The sequence below is a fragment of the Labeo rohita genome, chromosome 21 (assembly GCF_022985175.1).
Source record: "Labeo rohita strain BAU-BD-2019 chromosome 21, IGBB_LRoh.1.0, whole genome shotgun sequence".
Classification (NCBI taxonomy): Eukaryota; Metazoa; Chordata; class Actinopteri; order Cypriniformes; family Cyprinidae; genus Labeo; species Labeo rohita.
The window spans coordinates 22,112,319-22,138,334 of NC_066889.1; the positions used below are offsets into that span (position 1 = coordinate 22,112,319).

A 26,016-nucleotide genomic window follows, 5' to 3' on the forward strand; every position below is an offset into this window, starting at 1 on the left:
CTGATGATCATCAGTATAATTAAAGTTATTTTTTCGCCCTAGTAAGGTAAAATCAGATGTGAGGTGATGAACGTGTTAATAAAAGAGGGCGGAGCCCGAAGGAATGACGCGTGTGCGTGAGGATCACGTGATACAGTAATGAACTGTCGCATAAACATTTCCCTGCACACAGCTGTTTACCTATTAACAGCGGTCATGCGTATTTCTCTACAGATTGACACATTACGAACAGACTGTGTGTCGGTCTAAATGCGCGTTTTATAAGAGAGAAGCGTGATGGAGGAGAGATAGAGATCTGATAGCCACTCCTGCTGTCACCTACACACTGAGTGTACACTTTTACTACTCGCACAGTGGATGGGATGCATTGGCTGTGACCTCCTCCTCCTCCTCTTCATGCATATAGATCCTCCTCCTAACCAGGAGCAGCAAGTTGTCCAGAGAAAGGTAAAACGAGGATGCGTTTGGAGGCCAGTTACTCCCTTACCTGAAGGGTTAAGCAGTGGATACAGAATGAATGCATTGTTCTCTTTCTGTTTATTTCATGTTACTGTGCTTTATTGGTCTTACAAACGTTATATTTGTATTGCAAAAGCATTTGCAGCATAGCTGTGTATTGGCCAATGTAAGATAGAAATAGCAAGTACTGGTCCAGCACCATATATTCAAATATTTTCTAATGTGACTTTACGTCTCTGATGGTGATATTAATAAAAACAATATTTAGAATTAGATTTAGAAGCCATAAGCCATAAGTAGTTGGAGATGGCGCTCTGATCGTGATTCTCGCGTGATTGCGGACGTGATCCAAGATGGCGGCGTCGGAATCGGCGTTGTAAACATCCGAACAATCCAAAAAGTTATATAAGAGATAAACTTTTTTTTCTTCTTCTTCTTCATCTCAATCCATATTCGTTTAAATAAAATACAGCGGACTCACGGCAACTGTGGAGAGCATTTAAAACCTCGAACGTTACTTTTTTGGACGTAACATCATGCCTCAGCCACAAAAAAAATACCGGTGTTGTGCCGAAATCGGTGACGTATCGAAAAGTGTGACTAGGGGTCGCTGTTCAGCAAATGTTCGCGCGGGAGCGCGCACGCTATAGATCAGACGCTGAAGCCGAATGATCTGCGTCAGAGGAGACGAGCGGTGCTGTAAAAGATGTTTCATGTCTTAAGACTAAATAAAACTGGACAATCTAGATACTGTCACCGGCAACTAAATGTTTATATAGGAAAGAAATGAAAACATTAATGCTGCTGCTGTTGTCTGCTACTTTTTTTTTTATTGCAGTTTTTAGAACAAAAAAAACATACAAGGGAAATTACATAATACATAACCTAAAAAATACAACATTAAACAAATTAAAAAAAAAAAAAGGGAAACAATATAAAATTAAAATAAGGAAAGCAGTAACATCACATATCCATAATCAAGTACAAATAGTTATAAATTATTCAAGAAAAAAATATATTTAAGGCTTTAAAGTAATTTACCATTTTTTTTGCTTTGCTATTTTTTGTTTCTTTTAATGTACACAGGTGGTGACCAATTTCTATTTTAAAATGAGTAAAATTAGGTTTTTTCACTGCCCATTTACATTTATGAATAAAAAACTTTCCATATATAATGAGTAAATTCACAATATACCAAATTTTGAAGTCAGCAGTATACTCATAAAAAAATGAAATATCCTTTTCTTTGAGTTGCAATTCAATATTAATACTTTGTTTAACAAAAAAACCCAAATCACACCAAAACAGCTTTGTATAAATACAATCATAAAATAAATGGACAATACTCTCATTTTCCTTTTTACAGAAAACGCACTTTAAGTCAATGTCTTTACAAAACTGGTTTTACAGGATAAATACGATGAGCTATCTTGAATGATACCTCTCTAATTTTATTAGTAATACAAAAACGTCTAGAGATCTTAAAGGTTTCTTTCCAATTGACATCTTGAAATTGTGATCTCCAAAAACCAATGGCTAAAGGAACACTAGAAATTTGGCAAATCTTTCTAAGATAATTATTATTACATTTTTTTTTTTTTCTTTTATATTTATACCTTTCAATTTAAGACAGAAATCAACATTTGTTTTTTCATCTATATCATTTACTAATAATTTCCTAAGTTCTGAGGGAATGGCATTAATTACCATCACATACTCCTTTACAGGTATATGAAATGAAAATTTTTTTAAGAACTCTACATAGGTAAACACGTGACCATTAGAATTCAACAGTTGTGAAACCAACCAAACATTTTTTCTAAACCAATTAACTAAAAAAAGAGATTTATTTTGGTGTGTAATGTATTTATTATTCCAAATTAAGCACTTGTGAGGGGAAAAATTGTGTTTGTATATCATCATCCATGATAACAATGCCTGTCTGTGAAAATTGGAAAGTTTTATGGGAAGCTTGCTAATATTAAAGTTACAATTAAGGAGAAAATCAATACCACCTACTTTTTCAAACATAATATTAGGAATATAATACCATAATTTATCTTTTGAACGAACATAGTTTTGTATCCATTTAATTTTAAAAATAGTTGTTGTCTGCTACTACTAAGAATGTTTTTTCACTTGAGATGTTTTAGCACTATATAAACTTATAAGCTATAACATATTCCGATTATCTGATAAATGTATATCTTATTTTTATTCTTATTACTAGTTCCTGTAGTTACCCTATAATGTCAGAGATCTACAGTTTGTTCCTTACAAATGCTTATGAGTGTAATTGGCAAGGGTCACTGAATCTAACAAGATTCATATCAAAAACCACTCTCTCACTAACTATAAATGTTTAACAAAGTGTGATATTGAGCTCCATCTGACATATTGACACAGTATGGTCTGACAGGTCAAAATTATATTTATACCACAATATTACCCATTTTTACTGTAAGACTATCAGTCTATGTTCTTCAAACTCGTTCCTGTCCACCTCAAGTGATGTAAAGATTGCTCGTTTTTCAGTTGGTTTATTCTTGATGTCTTTTGAGTAGCAGTCACCAATAATTAGACAGTACAGATATCATTACCAGAAAGAAAAAAAAATAAAACTCACAAATTTTTGTGATGCTTTTTAGGTTCTCATTCAGAAGGTTTGTTATTGCACCTCTGTTGACATTTCTCCACTGTAAGTACGGTCAGCTGTATAGGTAATTTTCAACTTAAATTTCATTAAACTGATTTAAAAACATGAGCTTAACCTATTTTAAAAAGTTAAGAATTGCTTAACTTATTTTGTTACAGTATTTTGTTATTGAGTTACAGTAAAGTAAAAACATGTTTTCATGACTTCTTTATCATACTATTTTTATTTTACATTTAGATTTGCATATTACTAAGAATTTGTAACCATTAAAATAATATTTTACTGAGATTGACTCATGAGGGTTTTTTTTGTTTTGTTGTACTCCTTCTAGAGTATTCCTCATATAATATATATGTATATATATATATATATATATATATATATATATATATATATATATATATATATATATGTATATGTATATATATATGTAATTATATACATGTTAAATGTTCCCTGTCCCACATGACTTTTATGGATTATTTATTAATTTATTTTTCACAATTAAATACTAATTAAATTTTGATAAAATACATACAATTTGAGAGGTTTAGCAGTGTGGGTGAGCAGTAACAAGATACATGCATGTTAAGGAATTTCTTGTCAATCTGCATTTTTCACATTGAATTTGTACAAGAAAATCAGGGGGGAAATCCTGTAGGCCACAAAAAAGGCATATAAATGTTTTAATTTCAGTTCTGCTTTTTCTCTTGATGCCACATAATACCTTCACATATTACCATATTTTTACATATTTTTTATAAAGTGCAGATTGTGATATGAATAACAAAAAGCTCATATGAAAACAAGCTTAATAGTTCTTGCTTTTTGTAAATGATTAAGCCAATTAATGGTGGGTACAGATCAAACAACTTTTGTTTAAATTAGATAAATAAGAGGAGCTGCCACATGACACAAGTCACTTTATTAAGCATTATAGTCACATGTATTAAATAAAGAGGGGTAACATTTTAGTAGCTTTAAATGTAATCTGTCAGACCCTACTGTATCCATAAATATACCAATATCTGATCATACCTGATCATGCTTTATTTGTCAGATTCAGTGACCCTGACCTAACAGTAAGATAAATAAATTCTACTGGAAAAATAAGAATCCTAAAATAAGCATTAACACTATACAGAAAAGTAAAGGTATGGGAGGTTTAGGTGCACCTAATTTTTATTTTTACTATCTTGCAGCACAACTACAATATATTTGTAAATGGATGAATGGCAATTACTCCCATAATCCATGGTTACAGTTACAACAGTCAGAATGCAAAAATATTTCATTACATGATCTGCCTTTTATTACTGACACAATTAAACAACACACTTTATACAACAATACAGTAGTTCAAACTACTTTACATGCATGGTGGAATGTAAATAAAATAACTCCAAACCACACCTCCTATCTCCCATATGGCATAATCCTGATTTTACCATTAATAAGGCTCCGATCATTAACAAAAAATGGAAAAATATAGGAATCACACATTTACATCACCTTGTTATAGACAGTAAACTTGTCAAATTTTCAACACTGATGCAGAAATACAATCTAGGTAAAGATCAATTTCTTTCTTATTTACAAAGTAAAAATTCCATAAAAGCTAAAATTGGCAACAACTTCAACGAACCACCAGCTCTTATTAGAAAAATAATTAAGATTAGTACTTCAAAGCAATTATTAACTAAACTATACACCTTACTAATATCTTCAGACGCTATATATTCAATTCCAATCAGGCAATGGGAAAAGGACCTAAACATAATTACAGACAGTAATTTTTGGAGACAAATTTGTATGAATACATTCAGCGTGAGTAGAAATACCAAAATACAATTAATCCAATATAAAATATTATTTAGAATTCATTTGACGCAATACAAAAGGTTTAAAATGGGTATGGCTGACTCCGACAAATGCGTTCACTGTACACTTAATATTTCAGATCATTATCTCCATGCACTTTGGTCCTGTCCATCAATTACCTCATTTTGGAAAGACGTTACAGCTAAACTATCTGTTTACTTTAAATGTGAAATCCCTCTAACCCCATTACTGTGTCTTTTAGGTGACCACTCACAAATTAAACCCACACCGGACTACATTGCCCCTATCCTTCTGTCTCTAGTTATTGCCAAGAAAACAATTTTAATCAACTGGAAAAATAAAAACACAGTATCTGTTACACAATGGCAACAATTATTACGAGATTACATTAATCATGAAAGACAGATAGCCACAGAAAAACATAAGATATCTGAATTTAAACAACTATTTAGTTCCATTGCCTCTTTTTTAAATATAGAGCTACCCTGATTGGTGAATTAATGCTCCACAATAAATTCACACTATATGGAAGAATTGTGGTAATAATAAGAATTATTTACAGTGAAACATCTGCAATATATCATACTGGAATACTATAAATATTAATATTATGGTTACTAATTTAGTATGGTTACTTTTTAGTATAATATAATATAATATAATATAATATAATTAGTATTTATTTACCTATACGTTCATAAGTTTCCTATCTTCTACTTTCAAATTATGGCACCGTTTGCCCTACATCTGTATATGTATGGATGTGTGTATATTCATGTACGCACTGTCGCTATTACTTAGTGTTGTTATTATTGTTATTATTAGTATTATTATTACTATTACTGTTATTACTACTCTTATCATTCAATTTGTTTAAACTAATTAATATTTATTTATTCATTCATTCCTGGGGCATACTGTGATTTATTCCTCTTTTTTTATGTTAGTTTTTGTTGTATTTGTTTTTTCTCTTTTCTCCCCTCCCTCCTTTTTTCTTCCCAAGATATAGTTTCTCTCCTTTATTTTTTTATTTTTATTTTTTTTTCTCTTCCTCTGTCTCCATGGCTTTTCTTTTTCTCTCTCTCTTTCTGGTTCTATCTTTTTTTTCAAGTACTGCCTCTCGCCTCGAAGAGAGCAAAATGTTTTTACAACATTGAACCGCCAACAGGTCTGGCAAATAAAAACAGTATGGTTGCGAGTAGAAAATCTGTGGAAGCATTGACTTCAGCATTACTAGCCATGAACTTCACATAGTAGAGTCGACAATTAAGGCGAGACCGCAGCTAGGTCGTGCACTAATGATGTAGAAGGGGCCTGCCAATGACCTACGAAATGAAGAAACGGGTTCATGATATATTCCACCATCTGTTTCCACTATCAGTTTGAAACCAATAGTCCCCTAATACCTTCCTTTCCTCCCATTTTTTTTTTTCTCTCCATGTCTCGCTTTTTCTTCCTCATCTTTTCTCTTTATTCAACATTGTTCACATTTCAGATCCTCTAAAATTATTTGCTTATATTTATTTATTTATTTATTTTGTCTGTTACATCCTCTTGATTTTTTTTTTTATTATTCGTCTATTTATTACTATTATTATTATTATTATTATTATTTTTTTTTTTTTTTTTATATATATATATATATTTTTTTTTTTTACAGAGGATGACACAGTAATCGACAACAGTATCAAAGGAATGAATTAATAAATAAATAAATTAAGGAGTAAATGAATAAGTTAATAAATATAATTAACTTGAATAACTAAATAGCAGTTGAACTTTATATACATAGGTAATGACAGCACTTAGCATGTTTAATGTAACAAGTGCTAAATAAGTTATATTTAAAAAAAATTCTATACAAATTTGACTGCAATAACATATTAATAATATCATTGCCATTACTTTTTTTTTATTATTATTTAAAGGAGAAATGTTTTTTCTATTTTTGTTTTTTGTTTTGTTTTGTTTTGTTTTGTTTGTGTTTTCCTCCTCAATCCATTATTCACTGTTTAATTATTAGTACCAATAACCCTACTGCCTCCAATAACCTATCCGCACATTAATAATATTACTATTATTCTTACTGTTATTATTTTTATTATAATTTTATTTATTATTTATATTATTTTTCCCCCCTATATATTAGCTGTGGAAATATTGTGTATTCATGTATTTATTTTTGCTTTTGAAGTAATCCTTTTTTGTGATTGGTGTTACTGTTTGTCTGGTTGTAGTTTGTTGTTTTTTCTGTAATGTATGTGTCTATGTATGTCACTTCAATAATTAAAAAAAAAAAAAAAAAGAAGCCATAAGTACAATTAGAAAGTATATCGTAAAGACGTTTATTTAAAGGGATATGAAAATTCTGTCATTAATTACTCACCCTCATGTCGTTCCAAACTCGTAAGACCTTCTTCAGGACACAAATTGAAATATTTTTGATGAAATCCGAGAGCTTTCTGACTCTGCATAGACAGTAACGCAACTACCACGTTTGAGGTCCAGAAAGGTAGTAAGGACATCGTTAAAATAGTCCATGTGACATCAGTGGTTCATCCATGATTTTATGAAGCTACTGGAATACTTTTTGAAAACAAAAATAACTTTATTCAACAATTTGTTGCCTTTATTAGGATAGGACCAGGGTTGCCAGGTTTCCACTACAAAACCCACCCAAAACCTGCTACTCAAAACTCGCCCAAAAGTAGCCCAGTCCTGTTTGAGGGCTGTTCTCTCAAAAAAATCTCATTCTGGGGGGTAAAATACACATTTATTGGTGGGGTTCCCCTGGAAAAATTAGCATTCCAGGCGCTAAACATCACGTTATTGGGGTCGCTTCAACCCGTGGACATGAAAAACAACCCGCGGCAACAGTATTAAAGTAGCCCAATTCTGCTGGAAAACCGTGGAGTTGGCAACACTGGATGGGACAGTTAGTTGACAGGAAGCGCTGTGGGAGGGAGAGAGGGGGGAGCGGAACCAGGAAAGGTTTACGAGCCGGGACTCGAACTCGGAATGCCCGAAGCGCAACGTTGCTATAGACGAATTTGTGTGTTTGCAAACAGCGAAGATGTTTTTTGTGGGCGGAACCTATCTGGTGGCAGAAAATGCCAGTTTTCAAGTAGCAGTTTATGGAAGCTATGAAATATTTATGTTAATATAGTTTATATTTCAAAATTCTGACTTTATTCTCGCAATTCCGAGATTATGTCTCACAACTCTGGTAAGAAAAATCAACTCGTCATTCTCTCTTTTCTCCACATGCTCAAAATCATGAGTTTATATCCCACACTTCTGTCTTTTTTTCCCTCAAAATTGACAAACTCACTACTGTTGAGTTAAATCGAGTTATAAAATCCGAAATACGAGATACAAACTTGCATTTGCGAGAACTGTGAGACAAAATAGGCAAATGTAAAATGTTATAGGTTTAAATAGAATTCAATGCTGTAGCTGTAGGGCTAATATAATATGTCCCCTATGAATTGCATATGAGAATATCGAGTAGAGCTATTGTTTAAATCAAATTTATGCTTTTAATAAAGTAGAGCAATCATAGAAGGTTTCATCCATTAATCTCTCCGTTGTATTCTGAAAGTTTTCTTTGAATATAAATGATTATTGTGTAGTATAAAACTTGCTGGAAAGCCATAGTAGGCTAATGTGATTTGTGGGCTCTTTTGAGTTGTTACTTTTTAGTGAATCAGTTGACGGGTATATTCGTAGCAATAGCCAACAATACACTGTATGCGTCAAAGTTGTCGATTTTTCTTTTATGCCAAAAATCAGTAAATATTTTGTAGATTTCCAAAAATATATTTACATTTGCATTTATTCATTTAGCAGACGCTTTTATCCAAAGCGACTTACAGGTGGGGAATACATCAAGCAATTTGTCCTAAAGAGGCAAAACGACCTACGAAGTGCTCAAATTACCATATAACAGGCATTGTTCAAATAAGTACAAGCTAGAAAGGGAAAGGAGTAGAAAAAAAAAAAAAAAAAAAAATATATATATATATATATATATATATATATATATATATATATATATATATATATATATAATATAAAATTAAAAAATATATAATTTTTTTTTTTTTTTTTTTTTTTAAGTCAAGTAGTGTCGAAAGAGATGGGTTTTCAGCAGTCGCATGAAAGTTGTTAGGGAGTTGGCATTCCGGATAGCGGTGGGAATATCATTCCACCAGCCAGGAACGGTGTAAGAAAATGTTCTGGAAAGTGATTTTGTGCCTCTTTGTGATGGTACAATGAGGCGTCACTCACTGGCGGATCTCAGAGTTCTGGAGGGAGTGTAGATTGGTAGCAGTGAGTGGAGGTAGGCGGGCGCTGAGCCTGTGGTAGTTCTATATGCAAGCATCAGTGTCTTGAATTTGATGCGAGCTGCAATTGGGAGCCAGTGCAGGGTGATAAAGAGAGGTGTGACATGGGCCCTTTTGGGCTCGTTGAAGACCAGTCGTGCTGCTGCATTCTGAATCATTTGTAGAGGTTTGATTGTGCATGAGGGAAGACCGGCTAGAAGGGCATTGCAGTAGTCCAGCATGGAGATGACCAGGGCCTGGACAAGAAGTTGTGTGGCCTGCTCTGTTAGAAAGGGCCTGATCTTTCTGATGTTGTGCAGTGCAAACCTGCAAGATCGAGCAGTTTTAGCAATGTGGTCTTTGAAAGTCAGCTGGTCATCAAAGATAACACCAAGATTTCTGGCAGAACTTGATGGGGTAATTGTTAATTGTAATTGTTAATTGTTAAAATATATCAAAACTTAATTCTTGGTAATATGCATTGCCAAGAACTTCATTTGGACAACTTTAAAGGCGTTTTCTCAATGTTTTGATTTTATTGCACCCTCAGATTCCAGATTTTCAAATAGTTGTATTCCAGTCAAATTTTGTCCCATCTTAACAAACCATACATCAATGGAAAGCTAAGTTATGTATAAATCTCAATTTTAAAAAACTGACCCTTATGACTGGTTTTGTGGTCCAGGGTCACAGTGATTCATTAGCTAATCAATCTTAATTTTAAAATGAACATTTCATATCCAGTATTCAAAAACAACAGGAAAAGTCATGGAAATGGTTCAAAGGCGTGGGAACCTTGTCTCAAAACAGAGCTTGTAGTTCATCGCACACAGATATTTTACTTGTAATTTGCATTTGGAACAACCAGCATTCAACCTTGTGTGTCATCTTGGCAGGCCAGTGTCTTTAAATCTATTCCATCCAATAAGCTCAGGTTGGTATGATAGAAACCAGATGGACTTAGGCTAATGTTCCTAATCCCCTCTTACATGGCTCTCATGGCCCGGGGACAATAAGGTGAACAGCCCTGTCCCATGGTTTGCTTCTCAGATCAGATGGATGCCAGTATGCCTCTCCCCGCCTCGATGCACTCCAGATTTAGTCCTGTTGTAATTAATCTCGTGAACAGATCTGTATTTTACACGTCGATTCTCCTCAGGGACCTGCAAAGATCAGCATCTCTGTAGCAACAGATATCATGTTACGAATAGTGCTTTGTGGGAAAATCACTTGATATCTGTGTCACTCTTTTTTTTCTCTCTCTCTCTCTCACCTATTTGATCCAGTGTCTTTGAGTGGTGGCTGTGTTAGAGATGTACTCACCACAGAGGAAGGACTTTGTCTCTCTGACGCTGGGAGACCAACACAGCCGCAGCTACACCAACGGGAAGCACCGGAGACAGTCCTGCTGGAGGGTTAGTGCCTGGATATTTTCTTCTTAAAATGCCTTGTTTTGCAAGACAGAAATATGGAGTGTTATGTATATTTTGTTCATTAGTGGTGCTGTTTGAAGGCAGATGGCTTTTGCTTCTTTGTTTGTGTAAATGAGTGCCATTTTCCTGTCTGCGAGGCGTCTTGACATCTATTTAATATTCTGAGAGCAAAATGCTGGCACTGTAGTCGCCCGTGTTCAGTTTTAGGAAACCACAGGTGTCAAAACCCTTGTTTTTTTCCCTGATTTAATTAGTCTGCTAATTTGTATATACTCGATTATCTCCAAAAAGCAGACACGCACTCCCTGCTTAGCTGAAACGCTCATTTGGCATAAAAAATAGTAGTTTAATTAAAAAAAAAAACTTGTGATTTAACTATCCCTTTAATGTCTTCTGTTATCTGAGGTGTTCGTCGATTAAATTAGTTGGGTTGATTAAACTATATAGAGAGAGAACTTTTTGTGAGTGAGGGATAAATCATATTTTTGTTTCTCTGTAACTGTATTTTTATAGCAATATGTTTGGCAGTCGTTGTAATTGCCACATCAAGTCATCAAATTTAAAATTGCAGCACTTTCCTCCGATTGTCCTTAAATTGTTTGTGTTTGCTTTGGCAGAAATGGAAGCAGCTGTCTCGGCTTCAGCACAGTCTGATTCTTTTCCTGCTGGCCTTCCTGTTCATCTGTGGGATTCTTTCCTACCCCAGTCTGACGGAGCAGTGGAGAGGTACTTCACATAGCCCCTTTAGTGACATTTCACATGATATGAAAGGTGAAAACAGAAAAAGGTACAACCTGTGGCTTTTATATTAGCTGCTGGGGTAGACTTTTTGTTAAACATCATGCCGTTTGCTGTTAATAATTCACGTGGGATGTTTTTCCATCTGTTTATTGGCCAGGACTCTCTGATAGATCGTTGAAGGAGGACTGGGTTGAATTGGATAATCGAGGTCTTAGGCCCATTCCTCCTGGCCTCGTCCCAAAGCTGCCGCCAGTTGTGCCAGGGGTCCAGGATGTCCCACCAGAAGTGATGCCGGAGACTCAAAGACCAAGCATTCCATTACTTCCCAAACCTCCAGCTATGGTTAGTAGGAAAACTTGTCAGATATTACGGATATGCTCGATTACTCGTTTGCAAAGCTTTTTATGGCTTAAAGACCAGCTTAAACCTTAAACCAGAGTGGTACTGTAAAATACAATACTTTTAATTTTAATAAGTAAATATTTGTTAAAATTTGTATTATTATGTTAACAATTTGAATGATATAAAAATTACAAAACCTTGTGAATTGCCAAATCATTTAATATTAATAGTAAATAATTTAAAAAGATATCAAAACGAAACAATTATTTCTAAATACAAAATTAAAGCATTATAAATAAATTAATGAATGAATGTTAATAGTAAAAAACAATAAAAAAGATATAAAAATATGCTAGCATTTGTAAATTCAAAATACGTGTTAAGATAAACATTGTAATTGTTTATGTTTAAAACAAAACAATTAAATATTATTTATATGATTATTTTTGTATTCATCATTTAAAAAAGCTACAAAATTACAATAATGTGTTTTGAATTTATGTATTATGAAGGCTTTAAAATTTTAATAGTAAATCATTTAAAAAAATACCAAAAAGGAACAGATATTTCTAAATACTAAATTAAAGCATCATAAATAAATTAATTAATGAATTAATGTTAATAGTAATAAAAAATAATTAAAATATACCAAATTTTCTTGCATTTCTAAATTCAAAATAAAAGTTAAATTAATTGTTAAAATTGAAAACAAAACCATTAAAGTATATATAATTTATATTAGTATTATTTTATTAATAATTTTAAAAAGCTACATTTTTTAATTACAATTGTTTCTAGTTTCAGAATAACATAATTAAAAATTTAATATTAATAATAACAATAAAAAGGTATAATATAAAGTCATTTAAAAAGATGCCAAAAATTATGATTGTTTGTAAAGACAAAATAAAAGCATTACAACTAAAAATTTATTAATATTAGTAATAATAATAAAATAATAAAAGATACCAAAATTTGCTAGTATTTCTAAATTCAAAATAAAAATGTTTAAAAAGATAAAAAAAAAAGTGATTATTTTTAAATTTGAAGCAAAACCAATAAAATAAATACATATTATTTATTATATTTATTATTTTAAAAACAGTTGTTTCTAAATTCAGAATAAAATAATTAACAGTTATTTTATATTAATAATAACAATGAAAATGTGTAATATTTAGTAATTAAAAAAGATACAATGGGACATTCATTTGTAAATACGAAATAAAATCATTACAAAAAAAAATTGAATTAATAATAATAAAAAGATACCAAAATAGCTAATATCCTTAAATTCAAAACAAAAGTGTTAAAGATAAAAAATTGTGATTGTTTCCCAATTTAAGCGTAACTATTAAAGTAAATAAATATTATTTAATATTTAACAAAATTAATTGTTTCTAAATTCGGAAATTATTATTAAATAATAATAATAATAATAATAATAATAATGAAAATATATAATTTTTAGTCATTTTAAAAAATACAAGAAGTTACGAATGTTTGTAAATACAAAATAAAAGCATTACAAAAAAAAAATCAATATTAATAATAGCAACAGAAATAATTAAAAAGATACCAAACTTTGCTAGTATTTATCAATTCAAAATAAGTGTTAAAAATTGTGGTTGTTTTTAAATTTAAAGCAAAACTATAAAAATAAAAAAATATATATGTTTTATATTAGCATTATTATATTAATTTAAATTCAAGTATTCTTAAAAAGCTACAATATTTTATTGTTTATAAATTCAGAAAAATGTTACAAATATTTTTAAAAAGATACCAAAATTTGCTAGTTTTCTAGATTCAAAATAACAGTGTTAAAATAAATAAATGGAAACAAATATTATGTTAATAATAATATATTTTAATATTATATTAAACCATAACCATGCTGATCGAAGCACATTAATTTACCTTCTTTTACAAGATACTACTTTCCTAATCTACTCTTGTCTTTTCGTTGGGTGGTTTGAATCTGCAGAGAAAGCCCCCTAGCAAACGTGGTCCTCCAGCCCTACAGAAGCGTGGGAATGTGTCAGACTGGCAGGTTAAAGATGGAGAAGAAGCCATGGTCAAGAGAGAAGAAGATGGAGGGAAAGAAGCAAAAACAGTCATTAGGTTTGGTCTAATTACAATCAAGTAATGAGGCCATTTTAAATGAGCGTTTTGATAATGATAATTTGCCTAGGATTAGACATTGACATTTCTTTGTTGTTGGCCTAGTATTTAACCTTTAGAATAATTAGAGATATTAAAACTCAGACAGTAATTATGAATTTTATTGGTACTTATTGCTATTATCCTCACTCACACATTGAAAGCTTCTTACAGTGATAGAAAGCATGTCGAACATATCAACATATAATTTGTATTCCTCAAAAAGTTGAATAAATAATAACATAATTTTTATTTTAGGATGAACTCTCAGAGAAATACACAACAGGAGCTGAAGATAAACACTCCTGTGCAGTGCTAGAGCCCTAGGGAAGAGTTTATTAACAGTTGAGCTGGTAACACAACGGTTTTGAAGTGAGTTGTGATGAGCCTTCATTTCCTCCAGCTGTGTCCTGTTGCAGGACTCCACCTCCCGCTCATGTGTAATTGCGGTTGTAATCGTGAGGCGTGAAGGAGTAAACGGTGCTATTACGGGTCTTGAATCTCTGGGATGGGTCTTAGATAAACTGCTGTCACAGTTAATACCCGTTTTTGGATTCCTAGCTGGCGTGGGACGATGATCGAGGCGGAGCAGGGGACGGAGCTTCAGTCCACCGCGCATGGAAAAGAAGGAACCGTGGCCGATGCCGAGGAAGCTGCCGACTTAAAACCAGGTATCAGAATTCATCCCCTAATTTGAGGTATTTGTCTGTGCAGGATTACGTGCCGAAGTTTGAGACCAACCGTCACAGATATGTGATCATCTTAATGGCTTTCTGTGGTTTATTTGTTGTACCCAGTCACAGTGAAGGCCGTGGATCGTGCGGAGGCGGTGCGGGAGGCCTTCAGACACGCATGGAAGGGATACAAGGCCTTTGCGTGGGGTCACGATGAACTAAAGCCCATATCTAAGACTCACGGAGAGTGGTTCGGTCTGGGCCTCACTCTCATAGATGCGCTGGACACCATGTGGATTCTGGGACTGAAAGACGGTGAGTCTTATAATCGCAGCTTCTGTCTGCCAGTCTGCCTGCTCTTTCTAACATTTACAATTAAATTAATCTCTCATAATTAATATATATATTAATTTAGTGTAATGCTATATATATATACTCTGACCAAAATTATAAATGTAACACTTTTCATTTGTCCCCCATTTTTCATGAGCTGAACTCAAAGATCTAAGACATTTTCTATGTATACAAAAGGCCTATTTCTCTCAAATATTGTTCACAAATCTGTCTAAATCTGAGTTAGTGTGCACTTCTCCTTTGCCGAGATAATCCATCCACCTCACAGGTGTGGCATATCAAGATGCTGATTAGACAGCATGATTATTGCACAGGTGTGTCTTAGGCTGGCCACAATAAAAGACCACTCTAAAATGTGCAGTTTTATCACACAGCACAATGCCACAGATGTCACAAGTTTTGAGGGAGCGTGCAATTGGCATGCTGACTGCAGGAATGTCCACCAGAGCTGTTGCCCGCGAATTGAATATTCATTTCTCTACCATAAGCCATCTCCAAAGGCATTTCAGAGAATTTGGCAGTACATCCAACCGGCCTCACAACCTCATACCACGTATAACCCCACCAGCCCAGGACCTCCACATCCAGCATCTTCACCTCCAAGATTGTCTGAGACCAGCCACCCAGACAGCTGCTGCAACTGTCGGTTTGCATAACCAAAGAATTTCTGCGCAAACTGTCAGAAACTGTCTCAGGGAAGCTCATCTGTATGCTCATCGTCCTCATCGGGGTCTTGACCTGACTGCAGTTCATTGTTGTAACCGAATTGAGTGGGCAAATGCTCACATTCAATGGCGTCTGGCACTTTGGAGAGGTGTTCTCTTGAATCCCGGTTTTCACTGTACAAGGCAGATGGTAGACAGTGTGTATGGTGTCGTGTGGGGGAGCGGTTTGCTGATGTTAACGTTGTGGATTGAGTGGCCCATGGTGGCAGTGGGGTTATGGTATGGGCAGGCGTGCATTTTATTGATGGCATTTTGAATGCACAGAGATACCGTGATGAGATCCTGAGGCCCATTGTTGTGCTATTCATCCATGACCATCACCTCATGTTCCAGCATGATAATGCGCGGCCCAATGTTGCAAGGATCTGTACACAATTCCTGGAAGCTGAAAACATTCCAGTTCTTGCATGGCCAGCATACTCACCGGACATGCCATTGAGCACGTTTGGGATGCTCTGGATCGGTGTATGCGACAGCGTGTTCCAGTTCCTGCCAATATCCAGCAACTTCGCACAGCCATTGAAGAGGAGTGGACCAACATTCCACAGGCCACAACCAAAAACCTGATAAACTCCATGCGAAGGACATGTGTTGCACTGCGTGAGACAAATAATGGTCACACCAGATACTGACTGGTTTTCAAATTACTGTTAGTATTTCATTTAATGCTATTTTCCTTTATTTTACATTTAATTTGCATGCTTTCTAACATTCACAAGAAAATGCATCACTCATAATTAATACATATATTAATTAATAAATTTATTTATTTATTTATTACTGTAAGTTATATGATATATATGATATATATGTATTTATTTATTTATTGCTGTCAGTCAATATTTAATTAAATGCTATATAGATAGATAGATAGATAGATAGATAGATAGATAGATAGATAGATAGATTTTTTTATTAATTTAATGTATTTATTACTGTCAGTCAATATTTAATTTAATGCTATTTTCCTTTATTTTACATTTGATTTGCCTCCTTTCTAACATTCACAAGGAAATGAGTCACTCATTAATGGAATTTTTCCCCCTCTCTTTCAGATGGCTTTTATCTATGGATTTTGTATTTTTTAATTAACTTTACTTTTGTCTTGCAATCTTAAAATAGGAAAATCCACCCTTAAACATTATAAAAATATAAAAAAAAAATAAATAAATAAATACAAGACATTAAAAGCAAGGAAACCAAGAAAAATCAAGTTAAATAATTTTATTGTAATTAATTTTTTTGTCATTTTGAGAAGCCAGAAGAGCCAAAAGTGTCCATATCTGAAGAAGCACCCATGAAGAAAATATATATTAAGCAATAAAAACAAATAATAATGGAAAAATAATATTTTCTCTTTATGTCCCTCTTTTTGCCTTAACCCCCTCCCCCTCTCTCTCTCTCTCTCTCTCTCTCTCTCTCTGTAATTCTTTCTATAATAGAGTTTGCAGAGGCCAGGAAGTGGGTTGAGACAGAATTATCCTTTTCCAAGAATGTGGATGTGAATCTTTTTGAAAGTACCATCCGTATATTGGGGGGCCTTCTGAGCACATACCACCTAACCGGAGACACCCTCTTCCTGGATAAAGCTGTACGTACTTCATACCATACTACCATCTCCATTAACATTCATTTTTGTTTGCGCAAATGCAAAGTATAGCTTTAAAGGTTTCCAGCTTTTGGCTCACACAGCTAAGTCATGTGATGCAACTATTTTAATGCACCACAGATAAACTCAACACATGTTTTGTGTCTGTTTTTGCAGAAAGACATTGGGTTCAGATTAATGCCTGCCTTCAAAACCCCATCTAAAATCCCATACTCTGACGTGAACATTGGTAAAGGAACCGCTCACCCTCCACGCTGGACCACAGACAGCACAGTCGCAGAGGTGACCAGCATTCAGCTGGAGTTCAGAGAGCTCAGCCGACTCACACAGGACCCGCAGTACCAGGTAATTTTTTATTAAAATTTTTCATTTTTTATTTAAATTTATTTCATTTTATTTCTTCACTTTCACAAATCTAAAAAGCTTTGTCTGTGTTTTATTTTATTTTATTTATTTTTCACCCTCTGTTTTTAGAATGCAGTGGAGGAGGTGACCAAACAGGTCCACCGACTGGAAGGAAAGCGTGACGGTCTGGTACCCATGTTCATCAACACAAACAGTGGGAAATTCACACGTCGAGGCGCCTTTACGCTGGGGGCCCGTGCGGACAGCTACTACGAGTACCTGCTCAAACAGTGGCTACAAGGCGGCAAGAAAGAGACTGAGTGAGTTACACTAACAGCAGATACAAATGCAGCTTTGGCTGACGGTTCATAAATTCAGCGCTTAGACCGAGTGTCAATAGCCCACTGGTGCTTTTAGCTAATGGGTTCCAGGGAATTGGCGATGCTCGCTGAGCCTAATGTACTGAGGTTATGATTCTGGTCACAGATGGGCTGATATGATTGATTCACATTGTCAGTCACTGATAGGACGAATTGCACCAGGAAAGAAAATAAAAAGAGCTCTGAACTCTGAACACGGTTTAATCGTTACATAAGCACTGCTCTTTGAAAACCGCAGACATGCTACTTAGCCTTGACAGTGATGAAGGTACAGGGCTTTTGTATTGCTCTCGAAAAACCTGGAGGTGACTTCAGTGCGTTGACTATTAGATCATTTCATTCTGATGTCTTCGTCATTTCTTGGTGGAATTCGTTTTAAGAGTCTTAATTTATATTTTGGATTTCAAGTGCAGGTGCTTCTGTTTGAATGTCACCGTCTGCACTCTAGCACTTAAAAACCTCTTGTGAATTAGAATAAAGTTAAAGTGTATAATTTGTGCACATCTAGGAACATCAAACAGTCACAAAATAAAGCCTGTTTTCAAACGAGCCTTTCAGTGTCAGCCATTGGATGATCAAAGAGATATTCCCCGTCTCAAACTCACACTATTGGTTGGTCCAGTGTTGCTCAACGTATTACTAATACTAATACTAATGCAATAATTTGAACTGAATTTCCAACGTCACTATTAGTCATACTCTTTAAGTAGGGATGAGCATTAATAGAGTTTTGTGTATTTATGTATGTATGTATTTATTTATTTTTTATTTTATTTTTTGGGGTTAATTTATTTAGTTGAATTTATTATTGTAATTAATTAATTAGGAAATTAACCACTCATTAAAAAAATAATATATATATATATATATATATATATATATAGTGCATTATATATTTATTTATTTATTTATTTATTTTGGGGTGTTGATTTATTCATTTTAATTATTTAATTATTTATTTATTTATTTATTACTGTTAACTGATATTTAATTGAATGTTTCTTTTCCTTTTTTTTTTTTTTACATGTAATTTACCTGCATTAATCTAACGCTTATAAGGAAATTAATCACTCATAATAATAAAAAAATGTATTTATTCATTTATTTATTTTAATTAATTATTAATTTAAAACTGTCAGCTTATTACTGTCAGCTGATATTTAATTTAATGCTCCTTTCCGTTAATTTATATATTTTTATATATATATATATATATATATATAGTGCATTATTTATTTATGCATTATACTGATCAATACCAGTTGATATTGGAAAGGTATTGGACAATATTGGATGTTGACTTCTGCATGCTTATTTTATTTTCTCTATTTTTACATTTAGATTACTTTTGCTATCGTTTAACTCAGCAAATAATTTATTAACAATCCAGTCTTTAGCAAATTTAAACAACGAATAGCCATTTTTCATGCCATTATACTTTTATACTATTTTTTTTGTACTGTTTTACGCTATTTATTGTAATATTATGATGCCTAAAATCACATTTAAATTTTTTTCTTTTTTATTTTTAGACAAAATAGTCTTGAATTGTAATACCAACCACTTATCTATCAATCATAACATGAAATGAATTATCAGCTTTTTGTATCGGCTCACGAACCACCAGTGATACCTCAAATGGTGTGGCTTTTTTGAGAAGAGGTGTGCTATTACTTTTCTAACCTGCTGAACTTAAGTTGTGTTGTCTGACTGACAGTAAATGGGTGAAAAAGCCCCTGCAAGACCGCAGCATCATGACAACAACTGTCACAGGCACGTTTTGCACATATCCACCATTAGGGACGGTGCCAAGGTGTCTTCGCTCTTGGCGAAATGCGACATCAGCCATTTTCGGCATTTGACAGGATGCTATTCCGTCTCCCTGTTCTCTCCGCCGGTGCAGTTCTGTCTCTGTTGAGCTTGACGAGTCATTGTCATTCACATCAGTGCTTCTGCTCACACCTGAGTCTCGTTAGTCTCCCGCTGTGTTGACATCACATACGCTTGCTCTTCGCTGATAGTGTTTTTTTCATAGGGTTCAGTTTTTAATAATTCAGTAAAAAGGTGCACACTGGGGTTCAGTAGACATGAACACTTAATGAGGTTTGATAAATGTTTCTGGTCTGGAATATCAAATCCACCCAAGAGCAGATCGGTGATGGATTTGCTACTCATTGATATGAAAGGTGGTTCATTTAAATGACCTCTGTATCTTGTCTGTGTAATCTCACTAAGACCTTAATGGGGCTGAATCGCAGCTCTTGTTTTCTATATGTTTAATTTGATACATCACATGAGGAACAACTGAATTCTGGGATGCTCTCAATGAACAATTAAAATGCAATAGCTTAGTTTGCCTCTAGAGGGCAAACTTAATCACTTCAAACGCAGAGTGTAATGCATCTATATGTTTCCAGACTGCTGGAAGACTATCTTCAGGCTATAGAAGGTGTCAAAAAGAATCTGTTGAGACAGACGTCTCCTGGTAAACTGACCTTTGTTGGCGAGCTGTCCAACGGACGCCTCAATCCCAAAATGGTGAGTCATAACTTCTCCACATTTCTGCTGCCAAGTGTTATTCTTTAAGGAATTGTTCACTGAAAAAAAAAAAAAAGAAAATTCTGTTATTTGCTCATGCTTATGTTGTTCCAAACTTGCATGCATTTTTTTTTCTATGGAACACAAAATTCGAAATGGCAAAAAAATTATTTTTTAATACTCCACAGTGATAAAATAACAACATGAGGGTGGTTTATTCTTTATATAGTTGGCTTGTGAATATATTTAGCATCTGTTCATTTAATCTCCAGTCTTAAATCTTATTACAAATCCTAAATCTGTGTATGTGAAACAGCTTTTTTTCCTTTTTTTCATATTTGATACATAGCTCCTATAGCATAATAATAGAAGAAAATATAGAGCTCACACTGAAGAAGGAAAAAAAATCTTTTTATTCAGAGACCAAAGCTGAGCACAAATGTGCAAGTTGCTGATATTTGTGACCGTAAGTAGCAGGGGTATTTTTGTAGCAACAGCCAATACATTGTATGGTTCAAAATTATCGATATTACTTAATGATATTAAGTAAAGATCATGTTCTATAAAGATATTTTGTAAATTTTCTACCATAAATATATCAAAACTTAGTTTTTGATTAGTAATATACATTGCTAAGAACTTCCTTTGGACAACTTTGAAGGCGATTTTCTCAATATTTTGATTCTTTTGCACCCTCAGATTCCAGATCTCGGCCAAATATTGTCGTATCCTAACAAACTATACATCAGTGGAAAGCCTATTTATTAGCATTTATATGATGTATAAATCTCAATTTTAAAAAAATGACCCTTATGACTGGTTTTGTGGTCCAGGGTCACATATGGTCAAAAACGTAAGATAAAATTCTGATAACACTTAATGTAAAACAATAAGATCTTTGTAATAGCATTGCAGACTATTTACATATTGTAAAATATATATATATACTCTATATCTACCAATAATAAAAGTCTTAGTAAGATGTTTAATTCTTAGTTTTATCATCAAAGCTTTTTAATTGTGTATATAATGCAATGCGATAACACAGATTAATGAGAAATATACCTATATGAGAAATATAAGCCTGATGTCTTTTAAAACTCTCATTTTATATATATATATATATATATATATATATATATATATATATATATATATATATTCTTTTTGTATTATTTTTTTTTTTTTTTACTTATGAGAGCACCTGCACATAGTGTGACACACTAAATATAACTTTAAAAAATATTTAATTATTAATAATAGTAATAATAGCATTATTGCACTTTTAGTTAAATTCTAAAATAAAATAATGAATAAAGTGCAATAATACTATTATATTTAAAATAAAAGAATGCGTATCAAATAAAAATACTAATATTTTATAGTACACTTATACAATGCTACTATTTACATTTTATTGTTTATTTTTATATGAATTTTCAACATTTTCCAACCTAAAATCAGCAAGCTTTTATTTTGGCAGGATTGCCAGCAAATGCACTGCCGAGTGAAGTGTGTCAGTAGCTGTGTTTCCATTACCCTTCAAATTAATTGAATTGCGAATTGAAAATACGCCGAACGGAAACACGTCAAGCTCGCAAAAGCTCCCATATATCGCAAAAAAGTTTTTCCGCTCGCTTGAGGTGGTTTTTCAGGGAATTTGAAAAAGAAATATTTTGCAAAACTACAATGAAAACTGTTTTTTTCGCATTTAGAGCTTACTTGGCATACGTAAGTCACATGATTATTCTTTAATGTACTATAACCTCCAAAAAACACCTCATATGTGTCTGCTCACTGTGATGCTTTGCTAAAGATACGTGTATGCGTCTTCTTTGATTAAAAATATTGGCTAGTTCAGTGGCTGTGATATACATAAACCTACCAACATGGGTTGTTATGACTTATCATAAGTGAGAGGAAAAAAATATTGTGTATTGTTTAAGATGCAGTTGGCTTTACAGATTTTAGTACAACACTATCTCTGTCTGATCCAGGATCATTTGGTGTGTTTTCTGCCTGGCACACTGGCTCTCGGTGCTCACAACGGCCTGCCCGCTGATCACATGGACCTGGCTGTGCAGTTGGTGGAGACGTGCCATCAGATGTACGCACAGATGGAGACAGGCCTGAGCCCAGAGATCGCTCATTTTAACCTGCAGTCTAACAACGGACGGGACATCGATGTGAAGGTACATTAACCTGTACAGTCACCACTCATTTCTGACAATAAACTCCCTGGGCGGTTGAAGCTGTGGCCTTAAATTGCTGATGCAGGTTTTGGAATGGAGCCATCATTCATTTTCTCTCCTTTGTCTAGAAATAAAATGGTAATAAGCCCACAAATAGTGCATAAACTTTGTTCTGGCTGTCCAATCAAGGCCTTTGTGTTTATGTGTTCTGAAAAACAGATGTATTTCTGCGCTCAGCACTGATGAGGATGACTTTCAAAATAGTTTGTGCCCTTTTACACTAACAGATTTTTTTTCTGTCAATATGTGTGTGCAGCCTGCAGACAGACACAACTTGCTGAGACCTGAGACCGTTGAGAGTCTGTTCTACATGTACAGATTCACCAAGGACAGCAAATACAGGGACTGGGGCTGGGACATACTGCAAAGTTTCAACAAGTACACCAGAGTGAGTGAGAACTACAAAATATAATACCATGGTGTGTGTGTGTGTGTGTGTGTGTGTTTATATATATATATATATATATATATATATAAAATATATACACGGTATGTGACCCTGGACCACAAAACCAGTCTTAAGCAGCACGACTATATTTGTAGCAATAACCAAAAACACATTGTATGGGTCAAAATGATCAAATTTTCTTTTATGCCAAAAATCATTAGGATATTAAGTAAAGATATTTTGTAAATCAAAACGTAATTTATTTGGTTAGTAGTGTGCATTGCTAAGAACTTCATTTGGACAATTTTAAAGGCGATTTTCTCAATATTTTGATTTTTTTTTTTTTGCACCCTCAGATTCCAGATTTTCAAATAGTTGTACCTTATTTTTTATTGTAATTGTTATTTTAGTATTATGTATATTCCATTATAATAATACTTAATTAAATTTTGAATTAGCTTTTATTTTTTTCAGTTTTCATTTGAATTTTAGTTAAGTTTTAGTAATAAAATGTATTTTATTTATTATTATTTTATTATTATTTATATTCCATTATAGTATTTATTGAATATAATTTTCAATTAGCTTGTATTTTTATATGTTCAGTTTTCATTTTAATTTTAGTTGAAGATTTAGTCATTTTATGTGCTTATGTAATTTTGTCATTTTTACATTTTATTTATTTATTTTCTTTTTTTAAATACCATAGGGGTTCAAAAATCTGAGACAAAAATTAATGCTTGAGAGAAAAATATATTTATAAAAAATATATATTTTAAATGTATTTTATTTTTATTGTAATTGTTTTTTATAGCCATTATAGTATTTATTGAAATTTTGAATTAGCTTTTATTTTTATATGTTCAGTTTTCCTTTGTAATTTTAATGTACGTTTTAGTAATTTTATGTGCTTTTGTAATTTCTTTTTAATTCATTCAATTTTTTTTTATTTTGTAAAAATTACATATAATATTTCTCATTCTCAGAGTTTATCATTTAATATTTATATTTTATTTTTTAGATGTTTAAATGTTAGATATTTTGTATGTGTTAAATATAACCTTGGACAAATGTCAAAATTATCTATTTTATCATATTGTACATTATAATATTTTGATGCCTAAATTTACTTGTAGCTTTTTAGTTGTTGTTTTTTTAGACAAAATAATTTAGAATTTTAATATTAATCCACTTGTCTGTAATCAGCCATAGAATGCCAATAACTGGCTTGTTGGTCTCACTCAGAAGCATTTCAATGCCTAATGAACACAAACTTGACCTCTTATTCGGTTCCTGTCCCAGGTCCCCAGTGGGGGCTACACCTCCATAGGTAACGTCCGTGACCCCTTGAACCCTGCGCCCAGAGATAAGATGGAGAGTTTCTTCCTGGGCGAAACGCTGAAGTATCTCTTCCTCCTGTTCTCTGACGACAATGAGCTGATCAGTCTGGATAAATACGTGTTCAACACCGAAGCCCATCCGCTGCCCATATGGCCCTCCACCTCATGAGGATGGAGGCCAGAATTATGCTAATCCTCAATTGCAACAATGTAGGCTTCACCCGGAAATGATGCAGGCTTCCACAATGAAGTAACCCCTCAGAATGTTTGTGCTCTGAACTGAGGTGGAGAGTGATGCACTGAGTGCACTTGAGGTTTCTTCAAATGTGTTGAGAATCTTTATTCACCCAGGAGAACAGATTTGGTGGCGGTTTTGCTCATTTATACTTTACAAGACTTTATTTACCCTTGTGATCATGGGACGACTACAGAGTTTGACACTCTTGCATGTTGGACAAGCCCATTCAGCTGTCGCAACGTTTAGATGTTCCATCTTCCATATTTGGGACGGAAACATTAGCGTCAAAGCGCCGTAAATCACACGGCAGACTGCTGAAATCACACACTGTGAAAAACGCCAAGCACTTTGTAAAATGAAGGCTTCTTTTTTTGTTAACACTGTTCTTTCTATGTGTACAGATGGATGCTCTCGATGTGAGTGGCTCGCCTTTATTTTTGCAGGCTGTTACAAAAGGACTCTGTGTCGATTTCTAAATGTTTCCCTTTTGTGCGAGACAGGATGCATTAGGGAACGTATCGAGTACTTCACTGATCATCATCTTGAGATTTATTCGGGAACCCTCTGGGATTGTGTATTTTTCTGTTATTTATGTTGACTTTAGTGTGCGTACTTCAGTGAACGCTAATGATTTTGATGTAGTGGATGCCGCCCAAAGCCCTGCTTGAATTGCTGCGCTGTGTAGATTTACGTTATTATTTACAAATTTTGGACCTGTTGTGCGGCACTGGATGCTGTGATGCTACATTTAGCTGAACTGCGATTAGATGTGTGTACAGTATGTGTTCATTTACTCACAACAAAACTACAAAAAAAACATTGAAAACATCACTTGAAGGATCAACTGTCTGATCGACAGTCAAGATCACTTATGATATTAAAGCTACAAAATTTCCCTTGTCGTTTTAGAGTGATTTGGTAATCTATATTCGCAAGCTGCCATCTGTTTCAGTATGTGAGATGATTGTAGACATTAAATGAATCATTTACTCAACAATAATGAAAACATCATCATTTACTTAACCCAAACCTGAATTACTTTCTTCCTGGTCAATTCTAAATTAGGGCTGTCACAATTCCTCCATTTAAAAATCATAATAAAGCAATGCTATTGTGAATTCACAAACACATCTCTGCATACTGTTCTGAGTTTGGGTTTATTATAGCGTTCATCTGGGAATGCATTATGCGCCATTTCATCAGAATTGTAAG

General features: G+C 33.5%; 1 protein-coding gene across 2 annotated transcripts; it reads left to right on the forward strand.

Annotated features, from left to right (window-relative positions):
- The first annotated feature begins 117 nt into the window (after nucleotides 1–117).
- On the forward strand, nucleotides 118–25,699 carry man1b1a (mannosidase, alpha, class 1B, member 1a). 2 transcript variants are annotated; one of them, XM_051093548.1, is made up of 14 exons: nucleotides 118–447; nucleotides 10,569–10,697; nucleotides 11,333–11,441; nucleotides 11,614–11,798; nucleotides 13,786–13,922; nucleotides 14,523–14,632; nucleotides 14,759–14,950; nucleotides 17,157–17,305; nucleotides 17,480–17,668; nucleotides 17,798–17,988; nucleotides 20,466–20,586; nucleotides 22,584–22,778; nucleotides 23,095–23,226; nucleotides 24,529–25,699. In XM_051093548.1, exons 2-14 carry the CDS (start codon nucleotides 10,596–10,598, stop codon nucleotides 24,733–24,735), a joined length of 2,019 nt encoding a protein of 672 aa, XP_050949505.1. In that variant the 5' UTR covers nucleotides 118–447; nucleotides 10,569–10,595; the 3' UTR covers nucleotides 24,736–25,699. The 2 variants fall into 2 exon arrangements, with proteins under 2 accessions (XP_050949505.1, XP_050949506.1); XM_051093549.1 differs by lacking the exons at nucleotides 118–447; nucleotides 10,569–10,697 and having other exon boundaries at nucleotides 11,374–11,502.
- Nucleotides 25,700–26,016: the final 317 nt, after the last annotated feature.

Coding starts and splice junctions, on each gene's coding strand:
- man1b1a (XM_051093548.1), top strand. CDS start 10,596: ATGTACTCACCACAGAGGAAGGACTTTGTCTCTCTGACGCTGGGAGAC. Junction 10,698..11,332: donor GGAGACAGTCCTGCTGGAGG/GTTAGTGCCTGG, acceptor TTGCTTTGGCAG/AAATGGAAGCAGCTGTCTCG. Junction 17,669..17,797: donor CACAGGACCCGCAGTACCAG/GTAATTTTTTAT, acceptor CTCTGTTTTTAG/AATGCAGTGGAGGAGGTGAC.